The 26,864-nt window shown below is 44.9% G+C and overlaps 1 protein-coding gene across 1 annotated transcript in view; it reads left to right on the top strand.

Annotated features, from left to right (window-relative positions):
• The window catches only part of ITIH6 (inter-alpha-trypsin inhibitor heavy chain family member 6), a 50,112-nt gene extending 23,696 nt beyond the window's left edge, over window positions 1-26,416 (top strand). Inside the window, 13 exon segments of the mRNA XM_004284770.2 lie at window positions 409-525; window positions 6,241-6,412; window positions 7,132-7,325; window positions 7,327-8,078; window positions 8,080-8,126; window positions 8,129-8,191; window positions 8,194-9,180; window positions 11,411-11,501; window positions 12,829-12,866; window positions 23,444-23,557; window positions 24,539-24,590; window positions 24,592-24,911; window positions 26,205-26,416. Coding sequence (XP_004284818.2) covers window positions 409-525; window positions 6,241-6,412; window positions 7,132-7,325; window positions 7,327-8,078; window positions 8,080-8,126; window positions 8,129-8,191; window positions 8,194-9,180; window positions 11,411-11,501; window positions 12,829-12,866; window positions 23,444-23,557; window positions 24,539-24,590; window positions 24,592-24,911; window positions 26,205-26,416 — 3,159 coding nt within the window.
• The last annotated feature ends 448 nt before the right edge of the window (window positions 26,417-26,864 follow it).

Below are 26,864 nucleotides of genomic sequence, written 5' to 3'. Positions count from 1 at the left end.
GGAGCCGGGCCCCAGGCTCACTCTATAGAGGGAGGTTAAAACAACACTCTCAGTTCCTGGAGCCCAGGCAAAACGTCCCTAGGGGCCCTCAAGACTATGCAAGCCCAGCTCTCACAGACAGGAACTCACATATTACAGAGATCCTGATCCCTGGAGCCTTGGGCCACAAGCCAGTCTCATTTTCTCCACAGCTCAGGGGCAGGCCCTGGGCTGGCAGCCTGACCAGCAGAGATACACTTCTGGTGGAGGAGATGGACATTGAGCAAACAATCCCACAAATGCCTATTTAATAGCAACAGTGATAAGGCCTAGGAAGGAAAAGAGCAGGGTTTTATGCAGCAAAATAAGAGGGGACTTGATTTAGACTGGCTTTCACAGTTTTTGTTGATTCCACTTCTTTTTCTCCAGATTTGCGATGGCTATTTTGTTCATTACTTTGCACCCAGAAGCCTTCCACCTGTTAAGAAAAACGTGGTGTTTGTTATTGACGCGAGCGGCTCCATGTTTGGTACCAAAATGAAGCAGGTAACAAGGACCCTGGGGATCGTTCATTGCTCTTGATTTAGAAAGCTCAGAAAGCAGAGAGTGCTGGTACAGTGGTTCCCTGAGACAAGACACCCTGCCATCCCATCACCTTTGGACCTTATAGGCCTAGGCCTACCTTAGAGTCTTGGTACCTTACATATCAGGAGCCACGTAGACATGGAGCCACAGAATCATAGGAACACTGAAACATAGGACTGTGGGGCCTGAATCCATCAAGAGCCTCAACCACAAACCTCCAGGTCTCATAAAGGCCCAGAGTCATAGAGACTTTGGGCTAGAGTACTCTGGCATCATAAAGCATGAGTCAAAACATTAAAACTGTAGTCATTTTAGATTCAGAACTGTCAAGGGGCCACAGCTTTGTTTTGTTTTGTTTTGTTTGACTATATAGCCAGAAGAATACAGTGCACTGGCCTTATAGGGCTTAGAAGCCATAGAGCCCTGGGTCCATCTAGGCTTCAGTCTTGTACCCCACCTACCATAGCACCCTTGAAACAGAATCCTGGAGCCATAGGCCAAAGAGATTTTGACTTTAGAGCCTGAATCCATGAAGTTCTGGAAGCAGCGTTTCAAACCATTGTACTCTAGGGTTCTAGAAATATACAGTTCTAGTGTCTTGGGACAGTGTAACCTTTTTACCTTGACATTTTGAACCACAGAGCCCATCCGACCTAAGGCTAACTGACTTGTGTTTTATGAGAATATAACCAAACTGGGAGAAGGGAAGTATTGAAAACTGTCTCCTCTAGCCTTTAATGTATGGGAAGGGATATACCCAACTCCAAACCTTTTTAGTCTTCCCATTTCATCTAAGGCAGGATAAAAGCTGAAAGAACTTGTGATGAGCATATTCCAGGGGCTAGGTGCCCTAAAAGACTGAGACCTAATCCTAGAACTATAGAATGTTTCTCCTCCCCCCATGCATGACCACCATATCAGCTGGGTTCCTGTGTAAAAGCAGGAGGTTACAGTTGAAAGAACTGGAAGCCTGTACTCTATTTATGAAAGAGTCTCTAGGGAAATCCAAGACAACATAGGAAACAAAAACAAGGACTCTAGAAACAATTTTAGCCTCTGACACCCACAACTGCAGCAACCAACAAACATAACCTAACTCCTAACAAGATAAACATAAAACCTCACACTAAAGGTCTATTTACTTCATTTCCTTTTACCTCATACCTCATGTCTGGCTTTCAACAAAAATATACAAAGAGTGCTAAAAGGAAAAACACAATCTGAAGAAATGAATCAAGCATCAGAACCAAACTGATATGGCAGAGCTTAGAAATTATCAGACCAGGAATTTAAAATAAGTATGACTAATATGCTAATGGTTCTAATGGGAAGAGTGGGCAACATACAAGAACAGATGGCAAATTTAAGCAGAGATGGATATCCTAAGAAAATTAAAAAGAATACTAGAAATATAAAACACTGTAACAGGAATGAAAAATGCCTTTGGTGGGCTCATTAGGAAACTGAACATGGCCAAAGAAAGAATCAATGAACTTGAAGATATGACAATAGAAACTTCCCAAACTGAAAAGCAAAGAGAAAAAAGAATGAAAAAAATATATATATGGAATCTAAAAAATAAAAAATGGTTCTGAAGAACCTAGGGGCAGGACAGGAATAAAGACACAGATGTAGAGAATAGACTTGAGGACACGGGGAGGGGGAAGGGTAAGCTGGGATGAAGTGAGAGAGTGGCATGGACTTATATATACTACCAAATGTAAAATATATAGCTAGTGGGAAGCAGCCGCATAGCACAGGGAGATCAGCACAGGGAGACCACCTAGAGGAGTGGGATAGGGAGGGTGGAAGGGAGACGCAAGAGGGAGGAGATATGGGGATATATGTATAGCTGATTCACTTTGTTGTAGAGCAGAAACTAACACATCATTGTAAAACAATTATACTCCAATGAAGATGTTAAAAAAAAAAACAAAGACAAAATATCCAAGAACTGTGTACATGTACAAAAGTGTAACATGTGTAATGGGAATACCATAAGGAAAAGAAAGAAAGTAACAGAAGAAATATTTGGAGGAATAACAGATACAAATTTTCCAAAATAAATTACATCCATCAAACCACAGGTCCAGGAAGCTCAGAGAACACTAAGCAGGATAAATACCAAGAAATGTGCATGTACGCATATCCTATTCGACCTGCAGAAAATTAAAGACAAAGAGAAAATCCTGTAAAAGCCCACAGAAAATAATATCTTACTTATAGAGGAACAAGAATAAGAATTACATTGAATTTCTCTTGAGAAACCATGCAAGGAAAAGGAGAGTGTAGTGAAACATTCAAAGTGTTGAAGGAAAAAACCACTCACTTTGAATTCTGTATGCAGCAAAATTGTCCTTCCAAAGTGAAAAATAAAGACTTTATCAGCCAAACAAATATTGAGAGAATTGTCACCAGTAGACCTGTCTTGCACAGCTAAATATTAAAAGAAGTTCTCCATAGAGAATGAAAACGGGATAGCTCAGATACTTGGATCTACATAAAGAAAGGAAGATTGTTAGAGAAGGAATAAATAAAAGTAAAATAATATATTTTATTTTTTAACTAATTGATCTAACAGATAACGATTTGTTCAAAATAATAATAGCAACAATGTATTCAGTGAATATAGTTTACTGATAAGTGAAATTAATGACAGCAATGTTATAAAGGACAAGATAGAGGAATTGGACTACTCTGTCACAAGGTATTTGAACTATTCATGAAGCTGTATAGTGTTATTTGAATGTGGACTGTAACTAGTTGTAAAGGCATGTTGCAAACTCCAGGGCAACCACTAAGAAATTTTCTTAACATAATGGATATGCTAAGAGACGAGAGACAATGGGGTCATATAAAACACTCGACTGAAACCAGAGAAGGCAGGAAAAGAGTAGGAGACAAAGAAAAAAAAGGGAAACAAAGAGAAAACAGTTTAAAATATAGCAAATATTAATCTACTTATATCAGTAATCACCTTAATGATGACTTGTCTAAATACACCAATTAAAAGACAGAAGCTTCCATATAATGTTTATGTATAGCTGGTTCACTTTGTTATAGAGCAGAAACTGACACACCATTGTAAAGCAATTATACTCCAATAAAGATGTTAAAAAAAAAAAACAGTACGGCCGACTTAAAAATTGCTTCAAAATTTAAAAGACTAGATCTCATGTTAAGTGTTCTTACCATAACAAAATTTTAAAAATTAAAAAAAAAAAGACGGAAGCTGTCAGTGTCAAAACAAAACAAAAACAAAAACCAACTATGTTTTCTACAAGAAGCCCATTTTAAATATAAAGACACAGATAGATAAAAGTAATGGGATGCAAAGAACATATACCATGCTAACACTAATCAAAAGAAAGCTGGAACAGCTATATTAATTTCAGACCAAGTACACTTCAGAGCAAGTAAATTGTCAGGGATTAAAAGGTGCATTATATTATGGTAAAAGGGTCGATTCTCCAAGAAGACATAATAATCCTTAATGTGTATGCACCTAACATTAGAGTGTCAAAATACATGAGGCAAAAGTTGATAGAACTGCAAGGATAAATGGACAAATCCACTATTATAGTTGGAGACTTCAACTTCCCTATATCAGAAATGGACATATCCAGCAGGCAGAAAATCCATAAGGACATTGTTGAACTGAACAACACCATCATTTAATTGAATCTAACTGACATCTACACAACGCTTCATCCAACAACAGCACAATACACATTTGCCCCAAGCTCATGTGGAACATTTGCCAAGACAGACTACATTGTGGGCCATAAAACACACCTTAACAAATTTAAAATAATATAAATCATACAAAGTATGTTCTCAGACTAAATGGAATAAAACTACAAATCAGCAACAGAAAGATAGCTGGAAAATCTCAAAGTAATAGGAGATTAAACAACATACTTTTAAAAACGTAATCTGTCCCTGGATAACAGGAGATTCTCAGGGAAGCCATCCTTTATGTGTCAGCCCTCTCAATGGAAGCAGGAATATGGTGCTCAGCTCCTTTTTTCTTTTTAAATATTTATTTATTTATTTGGCTGCTCCAGGTCTTAGTTGCAGCTTGTGGAATCTTCTTTGTGGCATGTGGGATCTTTTCATTTGCAGCATGTGGGATCTTTTTTTCTTTCTTTCTTTTTTTAGTTGCAGCATGCAGGATCTTCGTTGCCACATGAGAACTCTTAGTTGTGGCATGTGGGATCTAGTTCCCTGACCAGGGATTGAACCAGGGCCCCCTACATTGGGAGTGTGGAGTCTTAGCCACTGGACCACCAGGGAAGTCCCCGGTGCTCAGCTCCTGATCCCAGAATGTGTGACTTATCCCCTGAGTTCATCTTATGGCAGGAAATATTCTGATTCCCTTAAAAGCATTCAAGGCATCTTCTATCAGTTTAAGATGTAGAGAAAGGCAAGCCACAAATGTCCTTCCTGTGGTTTCTAGAATCCACACCTCTATAAAAGGTTGAAGGTGTATATTATGCTTAAAATCACTGGATTTACCACCTCCAAAATACAGATTTGAGTCCCTGGTCTATCAATGACTAGCTGTGTGACCTTGAGCTAGCCACTCCACTCTCTGAGCCTTAATGTCATCTCTTGTAAAATGAGGATAATATTAGTACCTTCTTCATTGTGTTGCTGTGAAGATGAAATGAGCTGATGCATCTAAAGTTGCACTGCCAGGAGCATAGCAATTATCCTATAAATGGTACCCTAATACTGGAACCTACATATTGTATTCCCTGAGCGTAGCCCTATACTAAATATTGTCATGGAGAAGGGAGCCAAGAGGAAGTAGCAATCTAAGCCCTGTTCTCAGAGGACTCAAGATCTGTATGGAGAATGAAAATATTCCACGTAAGATAGTCAGCAAATAGTGTGGGACAGGGAATATCTGGGTGTGAAGGGCATGGATCAGACTAGGCAATCAAGGAAGGGCTGCCCAGAGAAAGAGCAACTGAAGGAACTATGAAGGTATGAATAAGTAAAGGACAAAGTTGTGGAGACGAAATAGAATCTAGGTTATCTGGAGGCTGGTGAGAAGACCAGCCTGGAAGAAACAGAAATTGAGGTAGAAGAACAGATTAGAGAGAACAGAGAACCAAAGCATGCAAAGTCATTGAAAGGTAGCTATAAATACCTGGAGTCGTAAAGCTCTTAAACTTTAGGGCCCTCGAATCATTGAATCCTTGATCATGGGCTCAGAAACCATAGAACTCATGAATCCTAGCTCTCTGAAAGCATAGAACTTGAACCTTCTCGACCACCACTGTCCAGTAGAACATTTTTGATGATAGAAATGTTCTAAACAGTGTCCAGTACAGTAGCTGCTGGCAACATGAGGTTATTGAACCCTTGAAATGTGGCTACTGCAAATGAAGAAACAGAATTTTAACTTTTTCTTTAATTGTAACTAACTTACATTTACATTTAAATAACTACATGTGGCTAGCAGTTACCATTGGACAGTACAGTTCTAGGCATTGATCCATTAGAGCCTATAGAGCATTTTGGCCTAAGAATCCTAGACTTAAAGTACTGGAGTCAGAGAACATTAAAACCATACAACACTTAGTACCTTGTATAGAAAGAGCCTTTCAGTCTTGAACAAGACCTCAAGTCTTGGTCCATCTCCTTCACATCATCTATATCCCACAGATTAAAAAGGCCATGAGTGTGATCCTTGGTAACCTGCCGGTCAGCGACTACTTCAACATCATCTCCTTTTCTGACACAGTTAGTGTCTGGAAAGCCAGAGGCTCCATCCAGGCCACCATCCAGAATGTCCCCAGTGCCAAGGACTACCTGGGGCACGTGGAAGCTGCTGGCTGTGTTAGACCTACCCACCCAAATTGGCAGGCTGTGGTTACATGGGAAAATCTTGAAACCCTCCCTTCATGCACCCATCCACTTCACCTCTCATAATGTCTGAAATATCACTGTTACATTTTACACAAATATGTCCCTTTGTCCTTCTGTGTTTCTTTGCCTAGTGGAAAGAGCATAGCTAAATCTCCATGTATTTTAGGACACATTCCTCTTTGGGGCTGAATTTCCTCCTCTTTAAAGCACATACTCAAAAGAATTTGCTGAAACTTTTGTTTTTTTAATCAATAATCTAGATATTTATTTCTAAGTATTTGAGCAACCTGCTGCCCTGATTTTGGCTTCTGATCAATCCTCTCTCAGACGATTACTGAAGTCTCCCCCACCCACCACCTCCTGACAACTCAGCCCTTTTTCCCCTGTAGCATGGAGGTGGAGATGCTATCCTTGGGGATCTGCCAATCTGACTAGAGAATGAGACATCCCCCCAGGAAACAGAGCAGTCTGAGACAGGGAGTGATAAAAACCAAGGACATGTGGGCCCCACTGTCAGATCTCAGGGAGCCTGTGTGGGGGTGGGGATTTGGGAAGGATGAGCAGCGGAAACAGTGTGAGCAAAGATAAGGAGATATGACTCTGCCTGGGAGGTTGGTGAGGTACCCAGTGTGTCCAATGCAGGTAGAAGTTACTAGAAAAAATGGTCTCAGTCTGCTCTCCAATTAGGGACTGACATCAATGCAGCTCTGCTGGCAGCTACTTCAGTGCTGAACCATAGAAACCAGGAGCCTGGGAGGGGCCACAGTGTGGGGAGGATCCCTCTCATTATCTTCCTGACAGATGGGGAGCCCATGGCTGGAGTGACAACTCCCAGTGTGATCCTCTCCAACATCCGTCAGGCACTGGACAACAGAGTGTCCCAAGGTCAGCTTGGCCTTTGGGGATGATGCTGACTTCCCACTGCTGCGTCGCTTGTCCCTGGAGAACCAAGGAGCAGCCTGGCCCATATGTGAGGACACCAACACAGCCCTACAGCTGGAGGGCCTCTGTGAAGAGATCTCCATGCCTCTGCTGGTAGATGTGCATCTGGACTACCTAGGTGGCTTGATTGGGGCCTCACCTTGGGCCTTTTTCCCCAACTACTTTGGTGGTTCGGAGCTGGTGGTGGCAGGCCAAGTGCAACCAGGAGAGCAGGAACTAGACATCTACCTGGCAACCCGTGGCCCCAGGGGTCGGCTTCTCGGGGCCTGCCACAGTGAGGTGGCCACCAACAGCAGCCAGAATGTCTTTGGTTGCCCAGGGGAGCCAGCCCCCAATGTAGCCCACTTCATACGCTGCCTCTGGGCCAACATCACCTCTGGAGAACTGCTGGAGGCACACTTCCAAGCTCACGATGCCAGCACTCACCACCTGCTGGCTTCCAAAGTCCTCAACCTGTCCTTTGAATAAGATTTTGTCACACCTCTGACATCACTGGTCATGGTGCAGCCCAAAGAAGCCACTGAAGTCAGGAAACAGACTTTCACCGCAGATGGACTAGGCACCATCATGCCCTCATCCACCAGCAGTCATGGCCTAAGGGCAGGCACAGCCCAGCCAGCCTTGGTTCCCAAGGTTTCTCCCAAATCAAGGCTTGTGAAACCAAAGTTCTACTTATCCTCAACTACTCCTGCCCAGTTCCAAGGAGTTGGAGCCACTGGGTCAGAGCCCTAGTACCCCATCCACCCTCGCACACCAAAGCCCCAAATTCCAGCACAACAGGATTCTGGCAACTTGGCTCAGCCAACTTTAGGATACCACCTGCTGCCTTTGTGCCCTCAAATTCTGGTGGCCTATTGCTTCTGAAGCCCAACACGCCATTACATCAGAATTCTGGTACCCTATTACCCATGAATTCCAAGACACAAGTCCCACCTCTGAATCCTAGCACCCCAGCCCAGCCCAAAGGTGGCTCTATGAAACATGTTACTCTGCTGCATTCCAAACCTGGTTCTCCATCACAACCTAAATTAGATGCCCCATCACACCCCCAACCTGGGGTACTTACATCACAGTCACCCAAAAGTCTGTCACAGCCCAGGGCTGGAGTCTCCACACATCAGTTTTTCAAATACCCATCACACACCAGAGCAAGTGTTCCTGCTCCTAAGACCCCAAACAACCTGCCGTACCCTAGACCTGGGATCCTCTTACCCAAGACCCCTAAAATCCCATCACCTCTTAAACCTAGTGCCCCACCTCATCAAACTCCCCTAAGCTTATCACTTTCCAAACCTAAGACAACAATCCCCAATAAACCCAAAATCTCATTACCCTCCAGACCTGACAAACTCAGGTCCCCACCTCCTCAGAGCCTTAGCATACTTCTAAGCACTATCTCAAGTCCTACAAGTCCCAGCAGTTCCATGACAATTTCTGTCCTTGGAGAGCCCCTCCCTACTCTCTTTCACCCCACCCTGCCCTCTCTGCTGCCCCCTGGAAGGCTATGGCATCAGCATGACCTGTTGCCAGAGCCCCAGTGCACCAGGAAAATTCTGGGACCATCTGTGTCAGGAGTCCCAACAATGGGCCTACCCAACAGCTCCAGGCCTATGCCAGAAGGCAACCCCCCAAACCTGCCAGTCTTGCTGCCTTCTAGCATCCTCCCTGAGGCGGTCATCCTGCTCCTTATCCCTGAGGAGCTACAGCTGCTGTCTGAGTCAATGGAGGAGTCCAAATTTGTGGAGTCCTTGAACCCACCGGCTTTCTATACCTTCCTCACTCCTGACAAAGATGGTGAGTGCCATAGGCAAGAGGTCAAGCCACAAGGGGGGGGAGCAGTATGAATAGAGGGAACCAGGAGCTAGAAGTATACAAAGCTTGTGCAAATTCTTGTGATTCAAACTGCTTGCTTGCTTACTTTGAGACGTTGAACCAACTACTTAACTTCTCTGGGCCTCAGCACATAGGCACATAATTAGAGGCCCTGGGAGAGAAGGGATGTTAAGACTGGGGAATGCACAGAAATGAACTGGCCAAGCTATGGCTTTGACATTTGCTTTGTTGGACAAGAGAATTGCTCATGCTTCCCAAGCAGAGAAGGGATGTGGCGTTATAAATTGGAGCATCACTAGGCCAGTCAGCTCTGATTGGTTCTTTTGTGCTCTATGAACAGCCCTGCTTAATGAAAGGGATATAAAAATTGGGGAAGATGATGACAGTTGTCTTTAAATTTCCCAAAGACTGTGAAATAATAACAGTTTACATTTTTTAGCTCTTCCTATGTGCAGGTACTGCTCTACATATTGTACTTGTAGTCCTCATTTAATCCTCACCAAAAAACTCTTAATATCTGCATTTTACTCATGGGGAAACTGAAGCACAGAGAAGTGAAATAACTTGTTCCACATCACATAGCTAGTAAGAGATTTGAACCTACATAATCTGGTCCCATGCTGAATGTGATTCACCACTTCACTATTCGCCTTCCTGAGAGGAGTGACATTTCCTGGGGTGACCTTGTAGGACAGGATTAGAACCAGGTGTTGGTGGCAATAAGTCATAGAGATAGAAATTTGGGCATGACATCCTTGACATACCCCTATCCTTCACCACCCTCCCTCCCAATATCCCATCCATCTTCAATTCCTGACACTGTTACCTTTAATATGTTTGTCAAATGCACCCACTTCTCACTACCCCAACTCTCACTATCCTAGGGCAGACTACCATTGTGCCTCACCAACAAAACTGTTCCAGCCTCCTCACTGGTTTTCTTGCTTCCTCTCTTGAGATATTCTCTTGGCCATTCTCCCACAGCAGCCAAAGGGATCATTTATTTTTATATAAATTTATTTTATTTTATTTTATTTTTGGCTGTGTTGGGTCTTCGTTGCTGCACGCGGGCTCTCCCTAGCTGCAGCGAGCGGGGGCCACTCCTCGTTGTGGTGCATGGGCTTCTCATTGTGGTGGCCTCTCTTGTTGCGGAGCACGGGTTCTAGGTGTATGGGCTTCAATAGTTGTGGCACGCAGGCTCAGTAGTTGTGGCTTGCAGGCTCTAGAGCACAGGCTCAGTAGTTGTGGCACACAGGCTTAGCTGCTCTGTGGCATGTGGGATCCTCCCGGACCAGGGCTCGAACCCATGACCCCTGCATTGGCAGGCGGATTCCTAACCACTGCGCCACCAGGGAAGCCCAAAACGATCGTTTCAAAACATAGATCACTTCATGTTCCTTCCCTACTTAACTCCTCTCAAGGGTTTCCTATCATACCTAGAATAAAGTCCAAAGTCCTCTTTATGAGCTTCAAGGCCCTGCATGATCTGCCCTCTATCCCATACCTCTCTGACCTCACCTTCTCCCACTCACCCTCTGAACTCAAGCCCCAGTGGCCTCCTGTTCCTCCAATGGGCCTTACCCCCATCCCTGCCTCCACTCAGAGACCTCTTCCAAGCTGTTCCCCCTGCTTGAAAATTGCTCTGACCTGCCTTGCCCTGCTCCCTACCTACCACTCTCATCTCTTCCATTGCCACTCAAACTCCAGCTCATGCCTTAAATCTCAGGTCAAATGTCCTTCTCACCCCTTCCTACTGCCCCAGACTATGTCAAGGATCTGCAACTCCCTCCGTCAATCTGTTCTTTTTTCTTATAGCATTTGTCATCATTGGTAATTATAATTTCATTCATGCCTGCCTTCCCAACCAAAATATGAGCTTCACCAGGTCAGAAATCATGACTGACTTTTTCACCACCATATCCCTGATGCTTGAACAGTGCCTGAATGAATAAATAAATGATCACATGAATGCATGCATAAATGCTATAAGAAAGAATTTTGAACATAACTGAGCTTGAAAGACTAAGGTACTATGGAGAACATAAGGTCTCAGTCTTGGCAATGTGCAGGTCAGATTGGGAAGCCAGTGAAGACTCTCCTGGTCAGAAGGAGAGTCTCCCCTTTGGTGGGCCAAGGACATCTTTGCCCTCAGAGTGTGAAGGATTTCTCTTACTTCTTTTACACTTGGCAGAAAATCCACATTGGGACAGCAATTCTGAGGAGATTCTGGGAGGAGCTGGAGACAGCATGGAATCTCAGGGAAGTTCTGCAGGGCTAGCAAAAATTGAACAAAGAGCTCCCCTGACAAAGATCCCTGAGCTTTCATTTCCATTCAGTTAGAATTTTCACAGGCATTGTGTGATCCCAGAGGAGGGGCAATGTATTAATTTTCCATTGCTGCATAATAAATTACCACAAACTTAGTAGCTTAAAACACTCCCATTAATTATCTCACAGTTCTATGGGCCAGAAGTCTAGGCAAGAGTTAGTTAGGTTCTCTGCTCAGGATTTCATAAGACTAAAATCAGGGTGTCTATCAGACTGAGTTCTCATTGTCTTCCACGTTCGTTCAGGTTGTTGGCAGAATTCAGTTCTTTGTATTAAGACTGAGATCGCTGTGGGATTTTTTGGGGGTTTTTTGTTTTCTTTGGGTTTTTTGTTTTTTTCTGATTGTTGGCTAGCAGTCACTCTCAGCTTCTAGAGGCCCCTGGGGCCACTTTCAGGTCCTAGAGGCTTCCTGCATTCCTTGCCACGTGGCCCCGTCCATCTTCCAAAGACAGCCATGGAGAATCTCCCTCCTGTTAAATCCTTCTCATACTTCAAATCCCTCTGACATCTCTGCCTCTGATCTCCAGACCCAGATTTAAAGGGCTCGTGTGATTAGGTCATGCCCACTTGGATAATCTCCTTATTTCATCAACTGCACCACATACCATGACCTATTTATGGGAGTGATAACTCACCATATCACACCCTGAGGATTTTACAGGGTGTGTATACTGGGGAATCTTGGGGGGCATCTTAGAATTCTACCTACCACAGACAGAGAGCAAGAGAAAATAACATTTGAGTTGGCCTGGAAGAATAACTAGAAATTGATCCTTAGTAGCTAAAGGAAGGAGAACATTCCAGGTGACAGGAAAAAACAGAAGCAAAGGGTCACTAGCAAGATAAGGCAGGGCACTCATAAGAATAGTCAGTTCAGTTGGGCTGGAGCATGCAGAGGAGCCTGGAGAGCTAGGCAGGGACTAGATATCAGAAAAGACTTAAATGCTGAGCTCAGGATTTGGGGGTTTATTTTGGAGGAGGTGACTGAGAGGCCAGGGGGCCCCAGAGTACCTAGGAATGTAATGGATCAGTCTCTTACCAACACAGTCCCCCTCTTTTTTTTTTTTTTTTTGGCGGTACGTGGGCCTCTCACTGTTGTGGCCTCTCCCATTGCCGAGCACAGGCTCCGGACGCGCAGGCTCAGAGGCCATGGCTCACAGGCCTAGCCGCTCCGCGGCATGTGGGATCTTCCTGGACCAGGGCACGAACCCGTGTCCCCTGCATTGGCAGGGGGACTCTCAACCACTGCGCCACCAGGGAATCCCTCCCCCTCTCTTTTGTAGGCACGTTGCCAAGCATCTTCACCTTCTCATCCTCGGGTAAGCCAGCCACCCTCGCTGTCCTGTTTGAGTACAGGACAGCTTGTGCACTAGGACTGGGTCTGGGCTGTCTCTCTGGGGAAATAGACATGGCCTCCTACCTTCTCCTCACTCCTTCCCTCCCCTCCTCTCCCATTCCTTCTGATCTCAAGTGACCTCAGCATGCAGTGACTTGAAGCAGGGTTTTGGTTCCCAGTCAGAGATTGAGGTCAGGTCGTGGCAGTGACAGCACCAAATCCTAGCCACTAGACCAGTGGCCCTGGCCTTTCAGCTTTGCAGAAAAGAATTCCCACAAAGATGGAAAGTAGTGAAACAAGTATTTATTAGAAGGAAAAAGAGACAGTACATGTGGATAGACACAGGCGGACTCAGAAAGAGAATAAAGCCCTCATGGTAGTTTAAATCACTTATATGGGGCATTTCTTCTGGGTTTCCTTTGGCCAATCATTTTGATTTGCCTGGTTCAGAGTCCGTATTTGGTATACCTCAGGATCCTCCCAATGTGTGCACCAAGATGGATTCCACCCAAGAGGGCTATGGGTAGTTGGGTGTCACTCCCCTTTTGACTTCCAAGGACTTTTCTAGTTGGGAAGATCTCCTTGACTTTGAGAATGAGAACTATGTGGTCTCTTATCTTCTATCTGGGCAGGGCCCAGCCTCCTCTCTCAATTGTCCTACTATTCTCATCTTAGAGTATCGGACCACCGGTACTGAATCTCCAATAGCTTAGCCCTAGGGAGGGCATCTACCTCCTGCCTCAAATACCCCGTGAGAGAAGTAGCCCCCAAGAAATATTTATGGGGAAGATGAAGGACAAAGGTCTATCTTCCATAGCTTCCTCAGGCTGGCAAGGGTCTTGTAGACCCTACCTAACTGGGGTCACAGAACTCTTGCCCTGTCTCATTAAGGGGCCCCAGGGTGATTTCTGTTATTTCAGCAGGATTGGCTGTGGGGAGTGGTTGGAGTCCCTGCACCACCATTGTCCTGTGATGCCCTAGAGAAAACAAGCTAAATAATTAGATTAGAGAAGCAGGGGCTAAAGACTAGCAAAAGACTACTATAATCAGAGACTCAAGCAAGGTTAGGAAGTTGGTTATACAAGGTCAGCATATCTTTGTTAATCTCAGGCTTAAAATTTTAGTATATTTCTCTATTTCTAAAATGGAAGTTCTGAACCTGTTGGTTCCAGGTCTCCTTCTTAGACTGAAAGGTCTTGGTTGCAAATTTGCAACAGTATGGAAGACAACAGAGCACTAGGCAAAATATAACTTAAATCAGTATGGCTGAAACAAGGAAGGTTATAAGAAAATGGAAACCTCCCATCAGAGAGGTTCTTTTTCTTTGGTTCATGATTTTATTTTTACACAACATTGTAAAGCAACCATACTCCAATAAAAATTAATTTAAAAAAAGAATGCTGGTATAGGAAGGCATGACAGTTCACAATTGCTTAATTCTTAGATATCACTAGAAATTAAAGTTTTTAAGATTAAAGAACTCTAATAAATACATGTAATTATAATTACTAGAACCAATAAAGGAAACAACTGTGTATACCAAAAAATTAATTAATTAAATTTAATTTATCTTTTGAGTGAACTTAATTAGAATCTAATATTAATTCTATTTTTAATTTCTTTTTAAGAATATTATTATACTTTTACTTTTAAAGCCACTTCCTGTTACATTTTTTAAATCCCTTTCTTTTTTTATTAATTTTTATTGGAGTATGGTTGCTTTACAATGTTGTGTTAGCCTTCACTACACAACAAAATGAATCAGCCATACGCATACAGATATCCCCTCCCGTTTTGGACTTCCCTCCCACTTAGATTATCATAGTGCATTAGAAAGGTTTTAATATCTTGTGGGATCCGGAAAACAAGCTGGAGAACCAGTTTTCAATTTTCCCACCCATAATACCGAGGATTGGTGGTTAATTGTCTGCTGAAGCCAGGTGGCTTGTTGTCGAATTTTCTCAATGTTGGCCTCTACCTGGGAAGAGGTGTTAAGGTATGTGCAACAAGAAGTGTTGGCAACTGCACGTACCCCTCCTTGTTCTGCCAACAGATAATCCAGGGCCAGTCAGTTGTCAAGTACCACTTTGGCCAGCGAATCTAGAGACTTCTGTAAATTAGTGAGAGAGTTAGCAGTACTGTTACCTATGGTAGTAAGAGTATAAGACAAGTTTCGAAGGACATGTTGGTGGGCGGCTACTCCCCACCATGGTAACAATGTATACCCAAAGAAATAGGCGTCTGCATCCGGGATGCCACCAGGTAAATCTCGAGTTAATTGTGTGAACAGTTTTAATGAAGTGGCCCAGTGCTTGGATTCGTTTAAGGAGTGGATTAAGAAAGGGGTAATCAAGGTTCCCAGCATACACTGTGTGGGCATGGAGTTATTTTGTAGGCAATTAGTGGTGCATGGTTTTTTATCTACCTGGCATATGAAAATGTATCCTGGCAGGGCACGGTAGACTAACTCACCCAAAGTTTTAAAACCTAGCCATCTGGTGGGGGAAGGGTAAACTGGGACGAAGTGAGAGTAGCATTGACATATATAAACTACCAAATGTAAAATAGGTAGCTAGTGGGAAGCAGCTGCATAGCACAGGGAGATCAGCTCGGTGCTTTGTGACCACCTAGAGGGTTGGGATAGGGAGGGTGGGAGGGAGGCTCAAGAGGGAGGGGATATGGGGATATATGTGTACATATAGCTGATTCACTTTGTTATACAGCAGAAATTAACACAAAATTGTAAAGCAATTATACTCCAATAAAGATTTTTTTTTTTTAAAAAAAAAGACCTAGCCATCCAATTCTATTGTTATGGAAAATTTCTGCAGCTACAAAACCAACCCGTTCCATCCACATCCGTCCTACTATCTGCTTCTCCTGTGTGGATCGTTCTTCCTTTGGGTAGCGAGTTAGAGTTTGAGCACAAATAAGTAACTGGAATTCTGGCTTGGGGGGGCATTATAAAATGCTGGGGTGCTTTAATGCCAGTTCTTTGTCCTCCCAGTTTGACTTCATATTCTCCTTCTGTTGCTAAGGGGAGGGTTAGGCAAGAGACATTAGAATTTTCTTCAGTAGGAAAATGAACAATTCTGACTCCATACATTACCGTTCTGAGCCTTGGGTCTCTGGTAGAAGACCATTTTCCATCAGGAACTTGGCTATAATTCCTTACAAGATGGACAAGAGGGTTGCTCTGGTCCACAATGGACTTAGCTCAGGGTAAACAAATCCAGCATTCCGTCAATAGAGTGGAGGAAGCAAGAGTTTGTGCAATGAGAACCAGAGCTGCTGTCCATCCTGTGGATAAGGGAAATAGGCATAGAAAAGCTAAGGCTTCATAGTAGCACCAGTCAGAGTCATATTTAAATCACCTAGCATGGGCAGAGAAGTTTAGTAAATTCCAAAAGCAAAGGTGAGAGCAAAGAAGACAATAGTTATCTAAATCTACCAGAGCCTATCAATTATTCTGTAAGTGTACCGGAAGGCAAGAAGGAAGATAGTGGCTATGGGTACTTAGCCTAGGGTCTAAGAAGTCTTTTTGTCCTTTTCAAATAAAAGCTTCAGGTCTTGGAGAGGTTCATTCATCCACCTGGAATTTTCAGGCTTTTCTGGGTCCTCCGGATCCTGTGGAGACTCAGAGGAAGGGGTGGATTCACAGGAATGGCTGGAATGTAGGTCTTCAGGTTCTTGTAACATATCAGTGGAAACAGGTTTAATTCTGGACAGATGAACCCAGCTGGTGACCCCCTGGAGTTTAACTGCTATAGGAGTGCTCAGCAGGACTTGGTAAGGACCCCTCCATTTTGTGAGTAGCTGATGACCAGGGAACTCATTTTTCCAGGTCTTTAAAAGTTCCCAATCTCCAGGTTTTACAACAGAGTGACTGGGACTGTCATCTGGAGAGGGCTGTACTCTGTTGCCAGGCTCTTGTATAGCCTCTGCACCGGGCCTAGGTTTATAATGTATTTAAGATGAACCTGGGTTTCTGGGTCAGTTAGCATGTCCAGAGTAAGGAATGTCCTTCTGTATGTCATTTCAAAAGGGCTTAACTTAGTGATTGTTTTAGGGGCTGCTCTGACCCTTAAGAGGGCTATTGGCAGCATGCAATACCACGACTCTGACCTTTCCTGATGGAATTTGTCCAAGGTTTTCTTTAGAGTATGATTAGCCTGTTCCAGTTTTCCTGAAGACTGTGGTCTCCAGGATGAACGGAGGTTGTATTTAATCCCTAAAGCCTGAAAAAGCTGTTGAGTGATCTTTACTACAAACAAAGGTCCATTGTCACTCTGAAGGTGACGGGGCAACCTGAATCTAGGAATACTTTCCTTTAGGAGAGCCTTAGCCACTTCAGTTGCCTTCTCTGTTCTAGTAGGGAAGGCCTCTCTCCATCCAGTAAAAGTATCTATAAAGACTAGTAAGTATTTGAAACCCTGGAAAGAGAGCATCTGAGTGAAATCTATTTGCCAGTCCTCTCCTGGGTAAGTCCTACATCGCTGGACTGGGTTAACAAGAGGGGGAGGCTTGAAGTTGCCTCCTGGATTATGGGTGGCACAAAGGGCACATGCTCAAGTAACTCTTTTAATTGTCTCTGGGAGCCTTTTCCCTGTAAAAAGACGGAAAACAATTATAAACATTGCATCTCTCCCCAGATGGAAAGAATCTTGTAGCCCTATAATAATTTTCCATTGGTCAGAGAGAGGTATGAGCAATTTCTGATCTATGTGCCACAAGCCATCCATTCCCTTAGTTCCTCCTCTGTCTCATGTCCAGTTCTCTTTGGAAGTTGAGTACCTGGGTATAACGTTAGAAGGGGTAAGAGATGGGATTAATGCCATTTCAGTTATGGGCATCAAGACTGCTTTCTTTGTTTCCCGATCTGCCCTGTTGTTTCCTTGGGAAATTTGAGAAGTTCCCTTTTGGTGCCCGTGGCAATGAATGACTGCTATATGTTTTGGTTTTTGAACCACTTCTATGAGATGTAAAATCTCAGCCCTATATTTTATAGGGAAATTTCTTGCATTTAGGAGTCCTCTCTCTTTGCAGATAGCTGTGTGGTCATGTAAAACAAGGAAGGCATATTTTGAGTCAGTGTATATATTTACAATCTTTCCTTCCCCTAGGATTAAGGCTTGTGTTAGAGCTATCAGTTCAGCCTTTAGGTGGCAAAGGTTTTGCTTCTGACACTATGCATGCTCACAACAGCATACCCTGCCCTCCTAACTCCATGTTTAATGAAACTACTGCCATCAGTAAACCATTCTTCCTCAGGGTTTTCTGTGGCCTGGTCTGTTAGGTCAGACCTATAGGCATAGACCCAGTCAAGGGTTTTGAGGCAAGAATGTGTTAGCTCTGGGCTTTCGGCGAACATTAGTGTAGTGGCGTTAAAAGTGTGGCAAGTTTTGAGGGTTAGCTCTGGGGAGTCAAGGAGCAAAGGCTGGTACTTAATAAGACGGCCTCCAGTTAGCCAATTGTGACCTTTTGTATCTAGAATCCCTTGCACTTGATGAGGGGTCTGGACTTCCAGTGGCTGTCCAAAGGTGAGCTTGTTGGCTTCTTCCACTAATAAAGCAGTGGCAGCTACTGCCCGGAAGCAGCCAGGCCAACCTCGGGCCATGGAGTCTAGTTGCTTGGAAAAGTAGCCTATGGGCTGAGGAACTTCCCCTAGATTCTGTATAAGGACACCAAAAGCTGTCCCCTGCTTTTCAGCCACATACAAGATGAATGGCTTTTCAAATTGGGGAGACCCAGAGCAGGGGCTCTGGTGAGGACCTGCTTGATATCATTAAAAAGCCTTTTCTTATTCCCCGTTCCAAAGTAATAGTTCTGTATCTGGGCCTTTAGTGTCTTCATATAGGGGCTTAGCCATTAGCCTGAATCCTGGAATCCAAATTCTACAAAATCCTGTCATGCCCAAAAAGGTACAGAGATGTTTCTTTGTCTTTGGTGTGCTTAGGCCTAATATAGCTTGTTTTCTATCTGGAGATAACTGTCTACTTCCAGGGTTTATAATATATCCCAGATATTTAACTTGTTGTTTTGAGATTTGTGCCTTTATCTGAGAGACTCTGTAACCCCAGGCCCCAAGGATATTAAGCACTTCAATGGTATTTTGATCTGAGGCCTCCATGGAGGGACTACATATTAATATATCGTCTACATACTGTATAATAGCCCCTTCTTTCATGTGTATTTCCCTTAGTTCCTTTCCTAGGGCTTGGGTGAAAAAGTGTGGACTGTCCCAAAACCCCTGAGGCAATGCTGTCCAGGTATATTGTTGCATTTGGCCTGAGCCGGGGTTAGTCCACTAGAAGGCAAATAGATATTGTGATGAGGGATGAACTGGGATGCAAAAAAAAGGCATCCTTGAGGTCAAGTACAATAAACCATTTAGTGTCCTCAGGGATTTGGGCTAATATGTTATAAAGATTGGCCATGAGGGGATGTATAGGGACCACTGCATCGTTTACTGCTCTAAGGTCTTGTACCATCCTACATTCCCCATTTGGCTTAACAACTAGCCTAATAGGAGTATTGCACGGAGACTGGCAGGGCACCAAGAGGCCATGCGTTAAGAATTTATCTACAAGGGGTTGTAAACTCTTCTTCACTTCCAACTTTATAGGGTATTGTCTCTTGTTAGGGTAGGCAGCTTCTGGTCTATGACTAATTCTTACAGTTGGGCATTTATGGCCCTTCCAGGGATTCCTTTTTCCCATACTGAAGTGTCCACTGCTTGTAGAATATGGCTGGGAATAGGACCTTGCTCTTCCAGTTGGTCTGTCTTAGTCAGAGTCAAGATAAGGGGCTGCTCGGGGCCTCCTAAATCGAGTATGGCCCTGAGGGAGCTCAGAAGGTCTCTCCTCAGTAATGGAGTGGGACACTCAGGTACAACTAAAAAGGCATGCGAAATCAACCACTGCTCAAATTGGCAAGTGAGAGGCCCAGTAAAGCAATGGGTGCTAAGCTTTTCATCAACACCAGTCACAGTACAGCTTTTGGAGGAAAGAGGTCTAGAGTGAAAAATTAAGACAGAGTGAGTGGCTCCCATATCAATTAAAAAATCAATCTTCTTACCTGCCACGTCAAGGACTACCCAGGGCTCCTCGATGGAGATAAGACATCTCATTGGGGGTAGCCACCAGAATCCCCAGCCCACCTCAGTTGTCGAGCATGGCCATCTTGGGAGCGGGAGCCCCCCTTCTTCTTTGGGACTGAGGGCAGTCCCTCTTCCAATGACCTATTTGTTTGCAGGTTGGGCATGGCCTGGGGGGCTCTTTCTGGCAATCTTGGGCCCAGTGGCCAGTTGACTTACATTTGTAGCATTCCCCCTTGTTGGTCTTACCTCCAGATGGAGAGTTGGACTTTCTTGGCCCCCTTGGGTTGTCCTGAGGTTGCAAGGCATGGCTGACAGCAACACCTATCAGTTTTGCATGAGCCCTGGCCTGTCTTTTCTCATGATGGGTTCTCTCTTCCTTCTCAGTTTGGTCTCAATTATTAAATACCCCAAATGCCACATCTAGTAGTTGGGGCATGGGTGTTTGTAGGGCTAATTGTAAACTTTGGAGTTTCCATTTAATATCAGGGGTGGACTGACTAATAAAATGTTGTGTTGTCCCAGCAGGGGCTGACTTTCAGAAGTGGAGGGATCTATGTTGGTATACTTCTTAAAAGTCTCCACAAGCTGCCTATGAAAGAGGGCTGGATTTTCTTCTTCTTCTTGGGTCACTCCTTTAACATTTTCATAGTTAACTGACTTTTTGATACACTTTCTCATCCCTTCTAATACACATTGGAGCATAGGCTTCCTGGCTTCTGTTCCTGCCTGCAAATTATAATTGCAAGGGCGTTCCTGATTTGGGACTGCATCTCCACCCATAGCATAATGTTCGGGTTGGTGTCTGGCAAGCTGGTTGGCATGTCCCTGGGCTGCTGTCCAGATTCTCTGTTTTTCCTCAGGAGTACAGCAAATAGATAGAATTACTTGGACATCCTTCCAAGTTAAGTCATGAAACCGTTCAACAAACTTACTAGGGTCTTCAGAAAATTGGCCCCATTTCTGTTTGCATTGGGCTAAGTCAGTTAAAGAGAAGGGCACATGTACTCTGATTGTCCCTTCTCCATTTGCTACTTCCCTAAGAGGGCATAGTTTCCCTGATCCTGGGTGATAGGAAGCTCCACTGCGAGTTACCCAAGAAGGACTAGCCTCTCTTGGGGTAATGGAGGGTCTGGTGGGACATAAGGAGGTGCAGTTTGGGGTCAGTCAGAGGGAGCAAGAGAAGTAGGTGGCTCTGGAGAAGTAGGGATACTGTCAGGAGGAGGAGCTAGGTTTGCCCCTGAGAGATGGGAGAGCTTAGAAGGGGGATCATCTAACATGTCAGGAGAGTTTTCTGGTTCCCCAGGTTTTGAATTATAAGAGGTGGGATTTTGGTAAAGGACCATGAAAGCCTGAATATAGGGAACCTCAGTCCACTTTCCCACCCTGCAGCAATAAAGATCCAATTGCAGAATGGTATTGTAATTTAAAGACCCATTTTCAGGCCATTTTTCTCCATTCCCTAACTTATACAAAGGCCAGGCACTGTTACAGTAGAACTTAAGTTTTTCCTTTCTTAGCCCTTCTATTTAAAAAAAATTTCCAATTCTTAAGGATACACTCCAGAGGTGTCTCTTCTTGCTTGGAGGGGGATCCTCCTATGTTGAGTAACTTGCAAGCAAGAACAAGAGAGAGCTTCTAGAATGGAATCTGGCATGCTGGAAACATTTATCAGGAGGCTTTAACCTGAAGGGGTTCAGGGCATAGCCCAAATTCTCTTCAAACCTGATGAGGTTTCAAGTGTCCTCTACTCTCCCATCGATTTCTGACCAGATGTCTCTGGTCTTCCATGGTAACTTGTGCAAGCCTTCTCCCCCAACATGGCCAGGGGAGGACCTTTGAACCAGTGCAGACCAGTTGCCAGGACTTTCCTTAGGAGGGATCCCTTGTCTATAGAGCTTATGTCCTGTGATAAGTCTTCCTATGCTGGGGTGTATTCCTCATGACTGAGCATCTACAAAGTTTATAATTCAGGCTTCTGGGTAGCGGCCAGCCAGACAGGCTGTCCATAGCAGTGTGTAGGCTGCCAAGACCTGGAGTGAAGGGGGTCCCATAGATGCAAAGAGGAACCCTTGGAGAAATTGGAGTTGGGCGCTATGGAAGATGCCACAGGGTTCAAGGTTCCAGGGCCGGGAGGTGGAGAAATTCTCATAGTAAATTTCTGGGCGTTGAGTGAGGTGAGAGACTAGACAGCAAAAGAACCCAAAATCCTTTGCCCTGTCTGGCAGCTAAGATAGAACTGGGAAGGGTCTGACAATTTTGTCTCACACAGGCAGCACTGGGTTTGTCAGTGGCGGGGATGCAGTTTAGGAATGATGTCCAGGAAATCCTTCCCTAAAAGGGCACAGAGATACGAAGTGAGAAAGAGACCTTGTTGTGCAAGTAATTTCTGAAAGAAAAGCGTAGTGGAGGGTTCCATACAGGACAATGAGAGAGAGAGAGCAAGAGAGAGAAAAAGACACCCCTTGGGTTCCTTCTCAGTTGGAAATCACGTTTCCACCATGTCCCAAAGGATAGCATCAGCTGTCACCCAAGTGTTATTTGAATCTGCACAGCCTGGGGAATCTGCCTGCCACCCTCAATGTTGTTGGGGTAGCCACAACGCTGTGAGCAGACAGAGGTTATGCCCTGCAGTTCTTGAAAAGAAAGTGAAGTGGAGAGTGAGAAAGAAAATAAGAGCAAAAGTCAGGGACCTCAAGCCGCAGCTGGGTGAAACCCACTGTTTACCTTGAATGCCTGAATTCCCAGGTGTCGGAACCAAATATGATTTCAGGTGCCTCAGCCTGCAACGGTTTGAAGCAGGGTTTCTGTTCCTGGCCAGAGATTGAGGTCAGGTCGTGGTGGTAAGAGCAGCAAATCCTAGCCACTAGACCAGTGGTCAGTGACAAGGCTCTGGCCCTTCAGCTTTGCAGAAAAGAATTCCCACAAAGATGGAAAGTAGTGAAACAAGTAAAGTATTTATTAGGAGGAAAAAGAGTACAGTACGCGTGTATAGACACAGGGATTGACTCAAAAAGAGAGTCACGCCCTCGTGGTAGTTTAAATCACTTATATGGGGCATTTCCTCAAGGTTTCCTTTAGCCAATCATTTTGATTTGCCTGGTTCAGAGTCCGTATTTGGTATATCTCAGGATCCTCCCAATGTGTGCGCCAAGATGGATGCCACCCAAGAGGCCTATGGGTAGTTGAAATCACTTACTATGGGGTGGCGCCCCCTCCCTTTTTGACCTCCAAGGAGCCTTTCTAGTTGGGAAGGTCTCCTTGACTTTGAGAATGAGAAATATATGGTCTCTTATCTTCTATCTGAGCAGGGCCCAGCCTCCTCTCTCAATTGTCCTGCTATGCTCATCTTGGAGTTTCTGTCCTTAGGGAACGAATCTCCAATTGCCTACCCTGGGGCACCCATTTACCTCCTGCCTCACTTCTAGGACCATAACTTCAGAGTTGTGCCTCCTGCCTTGCAGTGGATGGGGACACCCACTTTGTGATCCACAGCCCATGCTCAAAAGAGAGGATCCGCTTCACACTAGATGGGTGCCCAGGGGACCTACTACAGCTCATAGATGACCCAAAGGCAGGTGATAGCCCCAAAGACTCTACCTCATATAACTCCACAGCCAGATATACACATGTCAACACCCCCAGACATTTGTGGGTTAATACAAACACATATCAGTGCACCGCACTAACACACAAGGACATACCCAGACACATGGAAACACACACAAATATACTCTAACACCAAGACACTCACAGAGACACATACACACACACTAGGGAATACAGTAAACTCACAAAAATACACATCTAGGCACATATATTTTGACACTTTCCACACCTACACATAGTAACATACAAATAAGCATCCAGACACACAGAGATGAACAACACATGCCCAGATCTACACAATGACACATATATCAACACACTCAGACACACACACATGCGCTGGTAACCTCACTCATCCCAATACACAAGAATTCAACACACATAGGTACACATACTCTGCTACTCTAGACATATAAAACATACCAAAGCACATAAATACCATGACACACAGCCAGATGCATGCACAGTGACACCCCCAGTTATACAATATGTACCAACACACAGCCAGACACACACAACATAAACTATTCACCAAGACTTATAACACCAACATATCCAGAGACACATATACACATACAACCAAAAAAAATACACGCTCTACCATAACACCTTCCCCAAATACGCAGATGCACTGATATGTCCAGAGATACTCATATGAACAGAACTAAACACACACATTTACACACTCAGAGGCAAGCACATACATGCAAATAGCCCCACTGGGGTAAGCATGCACACATATACATACATGCTCATACACTGCACAGGAAGGAGCAGATAGATGGGCTGTGGTAGAAGCACTTTCCTCAGGAGCTAGCTTTCTAACCACAGATCTGCACCACTTCATCTGAACTTCAGGCCCTGAGACTTCACCCCTCCTGTGCTGTGGGTGACTATGTGAATGACCATGTGAAAGCCTGTGCTCCCAGCAAGCATTCTTCTCCCTCCAGGGCTGCATGTACGTGGACAGCTGCTTGGGACACCATCAAGGCCAGGGCACAAGTACCTACTTCCAGACCATCACAGTTACTAAAGACAAATCCCAGGCCTACACTATCACCATCACCCGCAGTTCCATATCCATGCAAGGTGAGGGTACCTTGCTTCTGTCCTGGGATCAGTCAGCCCTACTGAAGAGGTCCCAGCTGGAGCTCCATGCGGCTGCTACAGCCCACCTCATCCTCTGCCTTGGGCCCCACCTTGAATTCCTAGTCCTCCAGCACCGCTACCAGAATGCCAGCACCCTGCAACTACCCCACCTGGGGCTCTATGTGATCAGTGGCTCAGGTCTCAGCCCCTTGGCTCGTGGCCTGCTGGAAAAGTGTTACTGAGGCTGATAGTGGTCAGAGGGCACCAGTCCCAAGAGAGACTCTGCCAGGGTGAGAGGCCAATGAGCCCCCAGCACCTTGACCCTCAAACCACAAAGAGGAATCAGAGCCAAGCTGTGCCCTTGGAGAGCTCCTGGTCTAGGAATAAGACAGACCCAGGACTTCCCTGGGGGCACAGTGGTTAAGAATCCGCCTGCCAATGCAGGGGACATGGGTTCGAGCCCTGGTCTGGGAAGATCGCACATGCCACAGAGCAACTAAGCCCGTGTGCCACAACTATGGAGCCTTTGCTCTAGAGCCTGTGAGCCACAACTACTGAGCCCATGTGCCACAACTACTGAAGCCCGTGCGCCTAGAGCCCATGCTGCACAGCAAAGAGAAGCCACCACAATGAGAAGCCCATGCACCACAATGAAGAGTAGCCCCCGCTTGCCACAACTAGAGAAAGCCCACACACAGCAACGAAGACCCTATGCAGCAATCATATATATATATATATATATATATATATATATATATATATATATATATATATATATATATATAAAGACAGACCCAGGCATGGATAGTGATCCCAGGGAGTTATCAGTGCTAGACAGAAAGCAGTCCAGGGAGCTGGAGGAACCCAGGGTGAGGCATCTTGCCCAGCTCTGGAGTTCAAGAAAGATCTCCTATAGTAGACAGACCCACACTGAGTCTGTAAAGCTGAGCAAACATGTAGAGGAAAGGAATGGAGATTGGAGGAGATGGAGCTGGAGTGATCAGACAAGAATGCCAGCATGAGGAATTTGGCTTTTTCCTGAAGGCAATGGGAGTCATGAAAAGGCATAAGCAGGTGAAAGATACAGTCAGATCTGAGTATTACAAAGATCCCTCTGGAGGCTACTGTAAAGGGAGATTGCAGGAAACCAGACTGTAGGTCAGGAGACACTAGCAGAACCTGAGGCAGAGGCACACGCCAAAGAGTTTGGGCAGTGATGGTGGGTTGGACAGATATTTTTACTTCCTCTGAACTTCCTCACTTCTCCAATCTGCCTTGTCATCTCCTTCAAGCCGGACTGAACCCCTCTGCTGCCATCTCATCCACCTTGGCTCTCTACTTTCATACTACTGCCCCATCTGGCTCCTCCACGTTTCACACAATGCTCAGCCTCTTCCCTCCTCCAGGCCTTTGCTGCCCTTCCTCCTTCCCACTTTTCCTTCTAGGTTTCCTGCTTTAGGATCCTCTCAGAGCTGTCAGTAGGACTGAGACCACTGCCTTAACTGGTGTTGCATCTCTCTCCCTCAGGACATTTCCAGCATGCAGACATCCAGCTGGTGGCAGGGCCTATGGCGCCAAGCTTGAGGAGGCACCAGGACCCAGATGTGCTTGTGATCCTAGGCAAGAGGCTGCTGAAGGACTCACCAAGGCTGCCACCCCACTGGGCTTCCTGCTGGCTGGTGAAGCACTCTCATGTACAGCAGCTGCTGGGCCACCCCTACATTGCCTATGTCCTGTGATGGCCCCTGAACCCCAGAGCAGGAGACCTGAGATTTGGAGACCCAGAGGCCAGGGCATAGGGTGAGCCAGGAACAAAGCTCCGAGGATGTGGAAACACACAGGGACATGCACACTAACACATGCACTAAGTGACACACATACCAGAACACACACACAAAGACATGCAGATCTATGGACCTAGAGGCTTAGGGACTTCTACCTCCTCACAGTCCTTACTGTCTCCAGTCTCTACTCTTTTCAATCCATACTCCACAGCAGCCTTAGAAGTGACTTCCTTAAAACAAAAAACTGAAGCACCAGTCCTGCTCATGACCTCTGGCTCTGATGACATATTTAAAGTTCTTACAGTTCCCCTAGCAAACAATGCTCTCTCCCACCAATGGGCCTTTGCGTGTGCTTTTCCTTCTATGTGGGACTCCCTTCCTTGGCTTCATGCAGGTAAATTTT

Source organism: Orcinus orca, chromosome X, assembly GCF_937001465.1.
Source record: "Orcinus orca chromosome X, mOrcOrc1.1, whole genome shotgun sequence".
Lineage (NCBI taxonomy): Eukaryota > Metazoa > Chordata > Mammalia > Artiodactyla > Delphinidae > Orcinus > Orcinus orca.
This window is presented reverse-complemented; position numbering and strand designations above follow the sequence as displayed.